Below are 15767 nucleotides of genomic sequence, written 5' to 3'. Positions count from 1 at the left end.
GCAAAATAAAATGTAAATACAAGACAGAAGGTATTAGTAAAAAAATAATATATAATTTTGAGAAGTTTTCAACAACTGCATTGAAAATATGAAGATACTGACATTTTATTATCTAGTGAAGGCAGATGACATCTAGAAACCTAAATATAAAGCAAAACACAGCAACAAGGAGAGACTGACTGACTACGAATATCTCTTACATGAAGTAACCTATAAAAAGAAGCCAGTTAGGTAAACAAAGTTTATGAAGAAAAGAAAAGAAGAAAAGTAGGTGTTATGCACAATCATTTTACTCACCTTAATTTGTGATCAATCATTTTAGAGATATTTTTATTTACCAGAACTGGAAAAAACATCAGCACTTATAACCTAAATTGTCTAGAATGAATACGTTCAAGATAAATTTTAGTCAGCTTACAGTCTTGTTCAAGGCAATAGTTCAGGAAACTGAAATTTACTAACTGAAGGGTTTATTTTGCTGAGGACAAAAACATTTATGTTGGCATGGTTAAAAAAAAAATCCAAAACAAAACAAACCAACAACAAAACCAAAACAAACCAGAAACAAACCAGGTGAAAATTATGTTTGTGCTTTTGAAGTTGATAGCACTTGAGGAATCCTTCAAATTTCTGAAAATAATATCATGATTAAAATCTTCAAATACATCTAAGTGATACAAGAACTGGTATTTAATTGTCAAAAGCAACTTGAAATACTTTTCCCGCTTTACATGAGCGCTAGGCTTGTTATTTTTCACTTTTTAAAATGTAGTTCAATATGTACAATCAGTGAAAAATTCTACATTCTGGCTCCAACATGGCTGGAGACAAAAATCAGAAAGTGGAAATTGTAATCTAATATGGTAATTCATTGTCATTCACTAAGTTATGAATGTTATATATGTATACATGTTTCTGTTTTATAAGTGAAAATGTAAATTCAGTTTTGAAGACCAATGCCTTATTAGGCCTTTTCTGTGTTTTAAACAAACTATGGACACTCTGCAACTGTATTTGCGATGTGTGTCCACAGATTATTCTGGAAAAAAAAAAAAAAAAAAAATTTGAAGAAAGTGTAATATTACTGATATTGTTTCAGAGACGAGATTATGTCAGAATATATAGAAACATAATTGGTCTTCTTAGCTGAGGTGTGATGGATTAATGCTTCTTCAGTGATTGAGATGAACTGTAAATGTGCATGTCTGACAATTTAATTTGTATGGTTTGACAATGCTTTCTCTCTGAGAATAGTATTTATCAATCCATTTTTAATTTATATCATATTACTGGATTTGATTTTTAAAAGACTACTTGATAATATGTCTCCACTGTTTTTGTTAAATCTGTTATTCATAGAATAAACGTAATTCCTACTAGAGAAATATGGATCTTACATTCTCTATTAGAAGAATAAAGATGTTACATAAATAAGGATCTCTTTCTGAACAGAACATTCACTCGGTGTTTCTTACAGCTAGGTATATTGATACTCTACATATGATAGAGATTTTTTTCCTCTGCAGTGCACCAAATTATCATCCAGTCTTAGCTTTAGGTTTCTTTCTTCCATATACAAGAGATATATGCCATCTTATTTTGTAGTTTACAAATTTACAGGTCATTGTATTTTCAAACCTAATGGAAGCATTTGGGATGCTAAACCTTCTCTTTTTTAAATAGGTATCACGAATGTGGCTATATCAAGTAACTATTATTTTCCAGATTACATTTCCAAAGTTCTGGTCTATAAAAATATCCAGTTCTAGCCAATTTAGTCAGTTTTAATCAGAACTGCTTCGTTAGTAAGCGCACACACCAGAATAGACTTACATCAGTTATAGTGTTCAGAGCAGTATCTGCACCAATGCTGAAATCTGAACCCGGTACATTGTTGGATACAGTTGCAGGAACCATAACCATTGGAACACAGAATTCGTCATATTTCTCTCGGGCAGCTGACAATTCCAGAAGTCCGAGGTACGCCTGTTGAGCACAGGCATTGGGTGAAAAATTAGGATGAATAAAATAAGGGCAAAATTGGAATGATAAAATGGAAAGGGCCACAGGGGGAGCCATTTCTACCACAGCACACTTCAGCAAGTCAAAGCATTAAGGAACCACTAAAATCTAACACAGACACAAAAAAGAAAGCATTAAAACCAGGTATACATTTGAAAATAAACAATAAATAGCACATTCATTTTCAAGGGAATGTATAGTTTAGACATAACAAAGTTCTTTGTACAACACAAACATACTGCAAACTAGTTCCCCAATCTTCAGGTACTGTTACTCCTCATTTAAAATCTTAATATTCCTGAACTAGGTCATGCCTAACAGCTTGGAAAAAATGGATGATTCATTCCTTATCAAGAAGCAATAAGCATGTTCTCTGGGAAGAGCTGGTAAAATATGTTTCTAAATCAAGATTTCAAAAATTTATTATTTTGGTAAAATGAAATGAACATGAAATATGGAAAAAAAAAAAGAAAATACTTCTCTAGATCAATTACATATTTTGAAATGCACTATGTGAGTTTTTTTATCCATCTAGCACATCCTGTTTTGCCTTTCCTAGTTGCTGTCTTGAGTGTCAACTTTCCACAGAAACAGTGATTGACAGTACTTCTGATCCTTAACACTATTTGTGTTGTGTATCAAATATAGTTATAATCAAATGCACTTCACATGAAGATTGGGTAAAAATTAGGAATTTTACTCTACGTAGACATAATTAGACATTTCGGGTACCTCAAATCCGCCAATAACCATAAGGGCATTAATGTTGTTAGTGCGCATCTGGTCAGCAATCTTCTCCAAGTATTTTGCAGGAAGCGTACTAAAAATTATTAAACCAAAAGAAAAATAAAAACAATTTACAGACTGCAGCAATAAGAACTAGTTACTAAGCTGAAACAGTAAACTGAGCAGGCAGTGCAATATTTTTTTATGTATCTATCCATACAAAGAATTCTTCCTGACAACCAGTAAGGAACCATGTCAACTGTAAAGATACTACAGGTTTGTAAACGTTTTAAGTGTAAGGACCCCAGGAAATTTTTAAGTTGAGGTCCTGACTCCCATTTTCATTCTCTCTTCAGAGCTGGTAAAGTACTATAAAGATACTCAAGCTGGAATGTAACGATAAAAAAAATAAAAAAATAAAAAAATTGAAGACCTGAAATATTCTGTGGAAGGAAAAGAGCCTGGAATCATACACTGGTTATATAAAATACTAGAATCCATCATATCAATTGGCAAAAATTGACATTACCGTTTTGTACCAAGAATTGATCCTCCTTGACCAGTCCAGCCTCCAACATCTCCCCAGCTGATTTCCTTTATCTTTGAATAAAAGTAAAAAGGGAGATTCTATTAAGTATTACTTAACGTAAAGCTGTTGGAACAAGTTGTTGGACACAGACAGCACCAAAAAGAACTTGGCAAAGAAAGAAAATAGCATCAAGAAGTTAACTTCATTTCTCTTGAATTTTTACCAATCCCTTTCCATTCTGTCTATTTGTTCTTTCTTCCTCCAGACGAGAATGAACCCTGCCTCCTTGTTTCATATCATGATCATATTTTCACATCCTCTCCTACTGAATGTGAAACATAAAAATTTAAAAATAGGTCTCTGAAGTTAGTTTTGGGACCTTTGGCTCCAGCTAGCTGTAGAAGTCATAAGTGTTGTATCCAGTTTGTCCTTAGTATGCCAACTGATGCTTAACGTTGAAAACAGGGGAACCGAAGAACCTAACTCACCTTGGGGGGGAAAAAGAAAGCACTTCCTCCCTCAACAAGCATCACTGCAAAGTTTCTTATAGCCATGGAGCACAGATGCAACCACTCATCACACAGAATCAGTGATTCTTCTGTTATTCTGTGGAAAACCTACCATATGCTAAACATTGACCAAAATTTGAAGGTAGGATTCATCTGAACTAGTTTTGTAACTAAGCAGCATGTGATTAGCTATAATTAAGATAAATTAATCTATAGACTTGAATAGCTGAGAAATACAGTTACAATTTTGGTTTTATGTATCTTTATGAAATAAAAGAACTTACAGGATCAGTTCCGTCAACAGTTATGACAGAACATACCTTCTAAGAACATAAACAAAGGTGGTGGTGTGGGATGGGGTACATACTACTATGTAATCCACACATGTCATACTGACCTTCCCTCTAGAAAAACCTTCAAATCCATCAATGACAGCAAACATTTTATGTCCTTCAGTTATGCCAACTCTCACCGCAGCTCTCACTGCAGCATTCATTCCAGCTGCAGGGGCACCGACATTTAAAACTGCCACATTAAAATTAGTCTGCAAGAGAAAAATAATATTTAATAAGCACTTTAATTTCTACTCCATGGTTAATTTGTCCATTATGCACAGTTGCTACGTATTGGAATGTAGAAAAGGATATTTCAAAGCCCGTAAAACCATCCAAAATTTAAAGTTAACGAGAAGATCCATACACATATTTCCCCATTTGCAGAATATCACACAGAAACAGTTTAAAAAAAAAAAAAAGAATGTTTCTTTTTAAATAAGACTTTATCATATTTTCATTTGGTTTGCAGGTTAAGTTATTCAGCTTTTTATATTCTAGCTCAGCTACGTTCAAGAAATGTAAAATACCCTGCGTTATTCAACCAGTTTCATGTTATCAAAGCAGTAGTTTTTTGCAAAAATACCCAGAATAGTCAAGAAAAGAGTAGGAACTGATTCTAGCACCATAGCAGTTAGGTGTGTATCATCGGTACTATGCAAAGCAGAACAGATGACAACTTTTAAATTAAAGTATCGGCCAGGTTTTTAGAGCAGCTGACAATATAGTAGGAAACAGGAGCCCTCAGCATTTTTCACAATACCATACTTTTTCAAATTATGGCAGTTTTTAAAGCACCTCCTAATGTCTCAAAGTAACTGTGCTTATATACAGTGTCTCCCCAAGTTTAATGAGTGTCCTAGGTAAGTGGCTAACCTAGTCAAATGAAAAAGTCTGAGATATCAAATACACATTTGTAATTTAAACCACAAGCAATGTAAGAGAGAAGATTCTATTTAAAGCATAACATGAAATAATAAATATTTTGGTATATAATGTGTATTCCATACCTATGCATTTAGTCTCCATTTATATTGCTTTGTTCTCAGTGGTACTCTAGATAAAACACCTACATCTAAATGGATGTAAGCATTACAAACCAAACAGCACAAGTGGCCAAAATCACACAATCTAGCTACAAAATGCTATTAAAAATTTCTGTCTTGTTACAACAGAACCAGCTCTAAAACCACAACAGTTTTCAAGTTAAGAATGCTTTCTTCAACGGAATTACTACTTTATACTGATAAACCCAGTATCATTCAGATTATGGATTCTTCCCCAGAGGAAAACACTTCAATACTTGCATTAAAAAGAAAAATATATCAGAAAAATTACTCATAAATGTGCACTGTAAGGGTAAACAAAGCAAGAATGCTAGTAAGTATCTTTTGATTAAATTTTAACTGCAAAGCATGAAATGCAGATTTTCTGTATGTGAAGCATTCCTTGAAATAGAAGGCTTATTTCCAGATAAATCACAGGCCACTGTCTTTGATCAAGAAACAGTCAGCTGGTATAATTCAATAGTTTCCCTTACATCAGTAAGTGTTGACTTACAACAGATAAACTGCAGTGTCGTCTTCATTTTTTGGTAATGGATTGTATTTTTATTAATTGTTTTATTTTTACAGCTTTGAAATTAATAGTGAGAGCAAAATATAAGTAAAGAATTAAAAGTTTACATGCGTGACCTTTGGGAAAGTTTAACCACTCCGTATGAATTTAGCAAACAGAATTTAAATGAGCAAACTATGTAAGCAAAATGCAAGAAAGCTTGACACCCTAAGCTTATACACTAAAATTCATTGTGCTTTAGGTCATCTGGATGACCTTAAATTGTTTATAACTATTGACTTGACAGAATTGTAACAATTTGGTACTGCAGAAGAGCTAGATGTTTTTAGCTTTATCCTGGAGGATGGGAATACAAAAAAAAAAAAACACCCACACACAAACCAGAACTGGTGTTAGGTAATGATCGCGGAAACCTCTTAAAAAAAACCAAAAAGACATAAAGAAAAAAAGAAAAAAAAAAGGATTGCAAAAAAATGCAAAGGAAACAGAAAAATACCTGTGTGAAGCAACACTGCTAAAGCAGATCATTCACCAGGATATAGTGATCTGATCAGCTTAGCCTTTTCCTCAGTTCCCATGACATGCACATTTTATCTACTTTTTAATTCCCATCCAACCCCTTTTTTTGAAGCACGCAGATTTACCTATCGTGGTCAAATCCAAGTAGTTAATAAATACCAGCAGCCTACATTTCCTTCTAATGTCATCCATCACAAAAAGATATGGCAAAACTATTTTAAAACAAAATACAAAAGTCCAGTGCTAACAGTCCTAAATTTGCATTGGAATACATACAAAAAACCCCACAAAAACACACAACAAAGGAAATGTTGAATATCCACCAAAAAAATCCTGAACTCTGATCTCTTGAAGGTCTAACTTAGGTCTTTTGGGGTTTGGTTTTTTTTTTTTTTTTTTCAAATTACATTTTGGGCAGGTATATTTGAAATAACTTTGGTCTATATACCTACTTTTACTTATGTTTGGGAAAAAGTAAAATAATTTAAACAAGTTATTTTATCATAGTCTCCTCGAAAGCTTCTACTGACTTCATTCGTAATCAAGTTTCCTTTACTGTGTGAGGTTTTCCATGACATATTACGCTGTAATTTTTGACGACTGAAATGGCTAGCTGTGATTATGTTACTTGCTATCTGCAGAACTTCCGAACAGATGTCAGCTATTCAAATGAACTTTTCCTGTTTTCAGTACAATTGCTCTCCTTAATAATATTGAGAAGATACTATTACTTAAATATTTAATTGGGATAAAAAAAAAAATCTAAAAAACATCAAAGTAATGTAATCATGCAAGTAAGGTAACAAATTGTCACAAACCACTATTAAAAAAGGAATTAGCCACTGAGGTGACATAGTCACCAACTATGGTCAAAACCAGAATTATTCAGTAAATCATTAATGAAAACAAAAAAATCCTGTCCAAAATTTGTTTGCACATAACATTTAGTGTCTACTTCCTAATAAATCCAAATTTCCTCTTATACACAATTTACAAACTACAAAGAAAAGAAAAACTAAGTGTCCACCACTATATTATGCAATGACTTATTAGATCAGGTAAACATGATGCGTCTGTCCTCACTATTCCACCCCATGAATTCCTGGACTTACCCCTGTTCTTGAACAGTTTTGCCCTTCAAAAGGAAGGGCTAGAATTCTTTTACATTGAATCTTCCTTCCTTTTCCCAAGATTTTTAGGTTCTCAATCCTCTTAATACTTCAGCATAACATTAACTATTACGAACGAACACTATAGCAATTGGGACCAGACATATATCCAAGACAGAAAGAAACTATCTTGCAGGAAATTTTCTACTCAGAATGGTATTTAACTTTAAACAATATTTGTTATTATTAGAATAAAGTTGTATGTTGCAAGCATGTTTCTGCCATTAATTAATTTTATAAAATATCCTATAGCATAGGTTTGAAGAGAGTATTAAGGTGGGATGAGGGGGAGAGAAGAAAAACAGTATTAAGATAGCCCAAAAGCAGACGTGCATTGCAGAAAAAACACATACCTTTGGAAGCTCAGTATCCGGTTTTTTGTGAGACAGTAATTTGTAGGTGTTAAGGTTGTTTTCAAAGCTCCTAAATAAATAAGTAAATAACAAAGTAAATAAGATAAGTAAAGAGTAAAATTTTCAACTCATAGTTATTTTAAGGGAACACTTGATTTTTTTCAGAAACTTTTAAAAACAGTTATGTAATATTTGGACCAAAGTTATTACAAATGTAAAAGACAAAAAAAACCTGGAAACAAGAGAACACTGGAAAATACTCAATCCTGTAGGACAATAATGAAAAAAACCCAACTATATAACTAGCACGTGAGTTTTACAGATTCGTGATAAAGCATTTTATTATCAAATGACTTGAAACAGAAAATGCTGTGTCGACGCAAAAGCGCAGAATGTCTCCCTCCAACATTACTGCTGGAAAACTACCAGCTACTTACAAATGAGCTCACAGGATTGGCCTTAAAATCTTCAATGAACAAACATATGGTTGCTACTCGTCAGCTCATATAGCACATCAGCTCTTTACTTAGTGACTAGTTATCTAGCCTGACAATACTGAAATATTTTTCTTTGTTTTGCATGTTTTTATGCAGATAAGAATTTCAATTATTCTATTTAAGCAACTCTTCTTCTGTCTCCTCTATTATTTTCAAATATATAAAACCATATGGATATTAAATTGTTTAAAATAAAATGCCAAGTGCCAGCAGAACAGCAAAGCAATTCAGCTTTTCTAGACCAATAAATTCATACAAGTTATTGGCCATACCTTCCACGAAGCCTCACAGCTTCAACAAATCTTCCCTCATCCATGGCTTTCTGGACTTCTTGAGTCTTAAAAAACCAAGTTGATTACTCATTATGCTTAAAAAACACAGGAAGTTGATTATTTAATATATTCCAGTAAACAGATCATTCCGAAATAGCTTTCCAAAGTGAAAAAAGAAATATTGACATTTCATTAATTTATGAGCTACCTCTTATCATAGCATGAATTACAGTGGACAGAATAACAAAGTAGAAGTACACACCTAAAGCCTTCCTGGGGGAAAGAAACCCCAACAATCTACCTCTTTTGCGCTTTCTTTTTTCAGTTTAAACTGAACAATTTTAGTGCAGAAACCTGACTGTTGTGTATGTCATGCAAATGGCTGCAAGCATCTGAAGTCTTTAACGATAAAAAAATCTGAGATTAATTTTAAAACAAATTAAAAATATATGTATTTCTTGTTTGTTAGTTTGCAAAGAAGTAATAACGCAGAGAACACACATGAAGTTCATTATTCCCAAATGTGGGAAACTGCTGTGTACATTCCCATCACTATTTTTGTGACAACAGACAGCTATTGTACACAGTGGTCTGTTGCAGTTAATGAATAACTATGAACTGGCATTTTGCCAGAAACTCACCATCTGCACACACTCCATCAAAGGCAGACGGACTGCCTGGTTTCCAGACAGGGACACCACACAGGCAGGGGTAGCTGGAGTAGCTTCTAAAAGAGCAAGCACAGCTTCCACACCCATACGACTTGCCTGAAAATAGATAACGTTTGAATGTTCAAGCAAGCACTTAAAAGCACAAGTCTTCCAATTACAATAATGGCCACGATTTCTCTGTAAATCAAGCTAAAACTAAGTATTCCTTGGTAGGTAAAAATGTCACAGGCTGTTTAATACTCTTAAGTATGGATGATTGTTCTTGCAGCTCTGCTGTTTAATCCTAACATAGATTCACAGAATCACGGAGTTTTCAGAGTTGGAAGGGACCTCTAGAGATCATCTAGTCCAACTCCCCTGCCAAAGCAGGATTGCCCAGAGCACATTACTCAGGACTGCATCCAGGCGGGTCTTGAAAAATCTCCAGACCTCCCTGGGCAGCCTGTGCCAGTGCTCCGTCACCCTCACCGTAAAGAAGTGTTTCCGTGTATTTGAAGGGAACTTCCTATGTTCCAACTTGTGCCCATTACCCCTCGTTCTGTCACTGGGAACCATTGAAAAGAGCCTGGCTCCATCCTCCTTCAACCCTCCCTTTAGATACTTGTACGCCATAATAAGGTCTCCCCTCAGCCTTCTCTTCTCCAGGCTAAAGAGTCCCAGCTCTCGCAGCCTTTCCTCATAAGGGAGATGCTCCAATCCCTTAATCATTTTAGTTGCCCTTTGCTGGACTCGCTCCAGCAGTTCCCTGTCCCTCTTGAACTGGGGAGCCCAAAACTGGATGCAGTATTCCAGTTGTGGCCTCACTAGTGCAGAGTAGAGGGGGAGAATGACCTCCCTCGACCTACTGGCCACACTCTTCCCTATGCAGCCCAGGATTCCATTGGCCTTTTTGGCAACAAGGGCACATTGCTGGGTCATGGATAATTTACTATCTACTAGGACCCCCAGATCCTTCTCCTCAGAACTACAAATTCCTTTACACAAAATCCTTTACTGTTCTGAATTTGAGATATTCAGACAGTTAATGTGAGATAATAATTGGATTTGTCAAGTTAATGAGGTAAAGAATTACCCTGCACCCAAATAAATAATCAAAATGTACCATGGGGTGCCATGAGCGATTACTTTAGGCTCACTCACCAAAATTCTGTCAAAAGCTGAAGGCGTTCCACCTCTTTGCACGTGACCCAAGATAGTTACTCGGGTGTCAAAACCGAGCCGCTGAACCACAAGCTGCAAAGAATTTCAAAATACAGTGGTTTTATTAACATCATTATTTTATATACGCATGTGTTAGCATTACTGTTTTACATGCTATTGGAGTAACAAAATTCTACATATACTATACATCGGTATGTCAATGGTAATAAAAACACTGGAAAAGTTAAGCCAGTCTTTAGTTTATTCCTAACCTAGAACTAAACTCCAGGTTTAGTTTCTTTAAATGAACATTTTAATTATTAATGGCAAAACAGTGGCTTAGATTGCAATGATTTAACTGCAGTTAAACTGGTTTCATTATGCACAGTCCTCAGCCTTATAAAAATAGGTCTAAACATTATAATTACAATACTTGAAAGAAGTTCAATTACAGTGTTTTGTTCACTCCTTTTTTCATCAATGTGCAAGATTACACATCCCAAAACATTCTGAGCAAAACTGTAGTGAAGATGACTTTTTAACCTAATTGACAAGGCTTTTAAAACTTGCAGTAAAAAAAATAACAAAACTATTTCATTCAGTCAGACTTTCTTTCCATTTCCTCTGTTACTTATCAAATCTAAAGACACAGAAAGATATCTTTTGTTAATACATCTTTGGTGAGCATGTAAGGTTAGGAATCAGCAATGGATACCACAAAGCAGAAAAAAAAAAAATTAGTTTATACAAAATTTTAGTTTTTACAAAATCTTCTGTCCCTGGTATTTATGGTTTTTGAATGTCTTAACTCACTGAAATTTGTAGCAAGCAAGTAATGTTTCTTCCATAGATGCATAATAGCTATCTGCTGCATGTACACTTAACACCACTTGGTGCTAAATTTACAAAGTAAAACTGCAATTCAGAATTAAGAGTCAAAGATTACTCTCAAACTGACAGCTATGGAAAACAAAACTTCATAGTCACAGATAAACCCCAGGCAGAGTCAGTGTCATAGCTCCTTCCTGCCAATAACTATTTTTCAACTTCTTTTCTTAAGGAACCGTTTCCAAGAAGCAGAATAATTTCAGCTCAATAGTTTTTCTTAATCTTACACACCAATGAAATTTTTGGCAAAGCAACCATTTAGAAAAAAGTGACAAAACTTTGTCCAAAGTAGACAGTATTTTTTCACTGAGACAGACTACTATTAAAATTTTACAAGAAATATAAAGTAAAATAGGATTATAATTACTGATTCGAGTTGATTTCAGACTCTCTACCATGAAGTCGGTGGTTTGGAACAAGGAGAAAAGTTTCCATGTCCCTAGCTACTTTACAGGAACATATTTACTTTACAGAAATGTTATTGATAGTAACAAGCCCCATCTTAAGACCAAAACAGAAAGTGCACCATAAGGATGTTGACACTTACATCCTTGACCTTCTCTGATGTTATAGGTTTGTTGTGGCAATCAATAGCTCCTTCAGCTACAATAATAATATTCAGCCTTTTCTTTCGTGCACGATTCTATAATAAAAACAAAAGCACATCCAAATAAACATGAAAAAAAAAAACATAAAAAAAAAAAAAAAATGAAATTTACAGCACAATTTTACAATCAGTTGCCATACACTAAGCTGCTAGGATTTGAGTATGTATTTCTTATATTTGATCACTTCAAAGTTCTCATACACTTCATACAGGTCTTTTCAGTGATGAAGTGAAACATATCAAATTAATGAGGTAAGGTACACACACTGATTATGTATGAATAGGTTTATGTAATCCCTAGAGCAAGCCATAGAATTTTTCAAAACAATTGCAGAATGCAGGAAAATAACTGTTAAAGATCAAATAGCACTATCTGTGACACAAGAAGCAAAGACTTGCTCAAAGTCATGATCGTATGTTTAAATCACTGTTTTCAAACAAACATCTGCAAAGATGTCAGGAAATCCCAAACATAGTAATAGATTACCTCTGAAAGCTTAACACACATTGAATCTTCCCATCCTTCTTCTGGTGGGTATTCAGGAATAAATACCCAATCTGCACCACAGGCTAAGGCACTAACAAGAGCTAGATACCTAACAAACATAACAAATGATTAGACATTTATGGTTCAGATTTCTTGATCTTTCATAATTCTATCTGTATGAGACACAAACTGCTGAAGATGATACATACCCACAGTGTCTCCCCATAACCTCCAGAACAAATGTCCTCTGATGACTGTAAAAGTAAGAAACAAATTAACTCAGAAGTACAGTCCAAATTCTTGAAACAGGCCCTGGTATCAGGAAATAGGCTTGTGTTTTCCATACTTATCAAACACAGATTTCATTGGCAAAATAGAAGGCCATATTAAACAACGTATTTATAATTACTTATCTTCCAATGCATAACTCATTTTCACTACTACTTTCTTCTAAAGCATGTAAGGGCAGTTAGAAGAGAAGAATTCAATATTTACTAGAAATTTAAATGATGCAGACCCACAGTTAAGAACTGTAACGATATAGCTCTATTAAAAAAATAATTTAAAATCATTTAATTGCTTAAATTTTACATAGGGAAAGCTTATATACAAACAGATGCTACTTTGTACTATTCAAAGTGTGTTTGGATCTTCTTTAGAAGAGTATGCCTGGGAAAGACTAAAAACATATTAAAGAAACAAAGCCTGCCCATAAAGCTGATGCAGACTCTACAATCAGATGCCTGAAGTGCTACCAGGACAGGACTGATGGAAAAGCAGTTACTAAGAAAAAAAGAAAATGACACTTGAGAAATGCAGCCAAAAAGAGTTTTTATTCTCACTCTAGCAATATTACAAATCCAAGTTACCTAACTTCTATTTATAATTAATTTATATCCTCCACTATTGTATAGCAAATGGAAACTTAAATTTGAAGCATGAACAACTGTATATTTGTTAGTTTTCTATAATATACACAATTTACCTTTGAGCAGTGGTCATGATGGCATCCACAACTTCAATAATTCTGTGCAAGGCTGAGTCAGTACCTATGGTCATATCAGTGCCACAGAAGTCATTGTCTATGGATCCAACCATTCCCACAATGTTAAGGTAAGCATATTTCTTAACAGCCTCTTCATCGATCTTTCCTGTAAAGAAGTATCCAGAGAAAGAGTTATAAGATTTTTTTTATTTTTTTTTTTTAACATTTTAGACATATTGCTTGGGTGCTCTACTTTTCTAAATAAAACACATAAAAAAAAAAATTATGTTTAGATATTTTAGGTAACAAGGTTAGTCAAAACTACGAACAAAAGCCAATCAAACCACCAAACAAAAGAATCCTGCAGAGATCCTTACAATAAGGAAAGAAACAAGAGCTTTTCAGTCCATTTCAGTGTCAACAGATTATCATGTTTTGTAATCAACCTTAAAATTGATGGTTTGGATTTAAACAATAGCATTCAAATTGTAGTCTCAGTGTATGACGTGCAATGAAGAAGTAAAAAGATGCAAACTGGATGTGATTATGGGCATATGTAAACAATCAAAAACCAGCATTAGACTTTTGAAGCATGCTCTTCTGCAACACTGAAAGGCTCTGATTTCATGATTAATAAGCATATAGAATAGAAAAGCTCCTATTCAAAGTCTTAGTCTGTGTCTCCCAAGACATCAGTGAAAATACTGAATCATCCAAGAGTTCTAAAGGATCTCAAGGATGAACTACCTTATGGTTTTTAAGCACTTAAGTGCTTAAAACTACTTTAGTATCTGTGAATGTGATGGTAATAAGCAAAACGCCAAATTTTTAATACGGGATTCAAGAACTATATAGCAGTGCGTTTAATGTCTATACTACAGAAAATAGTAGAAACCACAATGAAAAATGTAACTAATGTCCATAAAGATAAATACAGCATTCTGAAGAAGAATGAAAATGTTTTCTATGAATGTATACCATGCATTACAAACCTTTTCTAGAGTTCCAAAGGTGACTTAATAATCACATGAATAAGGGATATCTGGTTGACATAGTCTACTTAGATTTCAAAAAAGCCATTGACAAGGTCTGTCCTCAAAGGATTTTGAGGAAACTAAGTAGCCGCAGCATGAGAGAGAAGGCTTTTGTATAGAATAAATCATGTGAAACAGAGGGTAAAAAATATGAAACAGAGGGCAGTAGTAAATGCAAGTTCTTGTATCTGAGGAAAGTAACCAATGGAGTTCTACAGGAATCTGAGCTGTTCAACATACTCAGCCATAACCTAGAAAAGGGAATAAGCACTAAGGTGCCAAAGTTTACTGATCAAACTGAATTATTTGGTTCTAACGGTGTGGAGGGTCTGAGAAGAAATGAAGACAGCTAGCAAGACACAGTGAACAGTAAAGTATCAGATGGAATTCATTGCAGATAAATGTAAACTAACACACATGAAAAATGTACCCTAACATCACAAACAAAATAGTGCTATTTACAGCATAATAAAACAATAATGCTGTTTGCATTAATAAATCAGCTTCAGCTGATAGCAGTCAAAAAAATCCAAATATTAGAAAATATTAGGAAAAGAATAGAGAACAAAACAAAGTTCATTATACTACTGTGTAGATCCATGGTTTGCCCTCATCTTGAATACTGGGTGCAGTTGTGGTCCTCCCCACCTCAAAAAGGACATGGTAGAACTGGAAAAGGTTCAGAGAAGGGCAACAAAGATGATCAAAGGTATAGAACTTACATATAAGGAACAACTAAGCAAACTAGGGCTCTTCCATCTAGAAAAAGAGACGATGAAGGGAAAATAAGACAGCTGTAAAATCTCAAGTAGCATGCAGAGAGGAAGCGGGACTGATCATTCACTGTTTGTTCTAACACAAAAATTATAGGACATTAAATGAAACTAGAAGCCAACGGGATCAAAATAAACAGAAGGAGGAGATTCTTCACAATCTTCATCATTCAGTGAAGCTGTATAACTCCTTGCTACACACTGTTTTCATCAGAAATCTGTACGCTTTCAAGGAGACCGTATACATTCATGGAAGAGAAATTCATTAAGAACTGCTAACAGCATCTGGTTCAGGAAGTCCTGAAGACAGAAATGGATGGAACCTATCAGAGTATTTCAATATTACAAATAACATATAGCATCCACACAGCATTATTTAGGCTTATTCTGTTCTTTTACTCTTCCCTATAGATTCTCTTGGGTGCTCTCAAAGACAACTACTGGGCTGGATGCACTTTTAGCAACAGCCACTTAATGTTCTGATCTTAAACAAATAGTGACATATAGGTAGGATCATAATTTAATAACCAAGTATGTAGCTTGTTGTAGGAAAGGAATTACCATCTCAGTTTGGATTTGAGGGCAAAGGACTTTTCAAGCAGAAGGTTCAAAATTCAGGCCCTGAAAATTATTCATAATGGGGGAAAAAGCCACAGACAGTTACCCAGTAACTTAT

At 34.4% G+C, this 15767-nt stretch overlaps 1 protein-coding gene across 2 annotated transcripts in view; it reads right to left on the bottom strand.

The window, feature by feature from the left end:
- PFKP (phosphofructokinase, platelet) overlaps nucleotides 1-15767 on the bottom strand; it is a 47297-nt gene that overhangs the window by 12689 nt on the left and 18841 nt on the right. The window contains exons 6-17 of one of the 2 annotated variants that reach the window (XM_082479078.1): nucleotides 13285-13450; nucleotides 12509-12553; nucleotides 12300-12408; nucleotides 11753-11848; nucleotides 10318-10410; nucleotides 9148-9273; nucleotides 8507-8571; nucleotides 7738-7807; nucleotides 4184-4330; nucleotides 3278-3348; nucleotides 2755-2842; nucleotides 1834-1986 (exon numbers count right to left, since the gene is read on the bottom strand). In XM_082479078.1, the coding sequence (XP_082335204.1) occupies nucleotides 1834-1986; nucleotides 2755-2842; nucleotides 3278-3348; nucleotides 4184-4330; nucleotides 7738-7807; nucleotides 8507-8571; nucleotides 9148-9273; nucleotides 10318-10410; nucleotides 11753-11848; nucleotides 12300-12408; nucleotides 12509-12553; nucleotides 13285-13450 (1229 nt within the window). The remainder of the gene's footprint in view (nucleotides 1-1833; nucleotides 1987-2754; nucleotides 2843-3277; nucleotides 3349-4183; nucleotides 4331-7737; nucleotides 7808-8506; nucleotides 8572-9147; nucleotides 9274-10317; nucleotides 10411-11752; nucleotides 11849-12299; nucleotides 12409-12508; nucleotides 12554-13284; nucleotides 13451-15767) is intronic. The other variant, XM_082479077.1, reaches the window with a different exon arrangement.

The sequence above is a fragment of the Vanellus vanellus genome (genome assembly GCF_965231255.1).
Source record: "Vanellus vanellus genome assembly, chromosome: 2".
Classification (NCBI taxonomy): domain Eukaryota; kingdom Metazoa; phylum Chordata; class Aves; order Charadriiformes; family Charadriidae; genus Vanellus; species Vanellus vanellus.
Note: the sequence above shows the minus strand (reverse complement) of the source record. Positions and strands in the feature narration are given on the sequence as shown.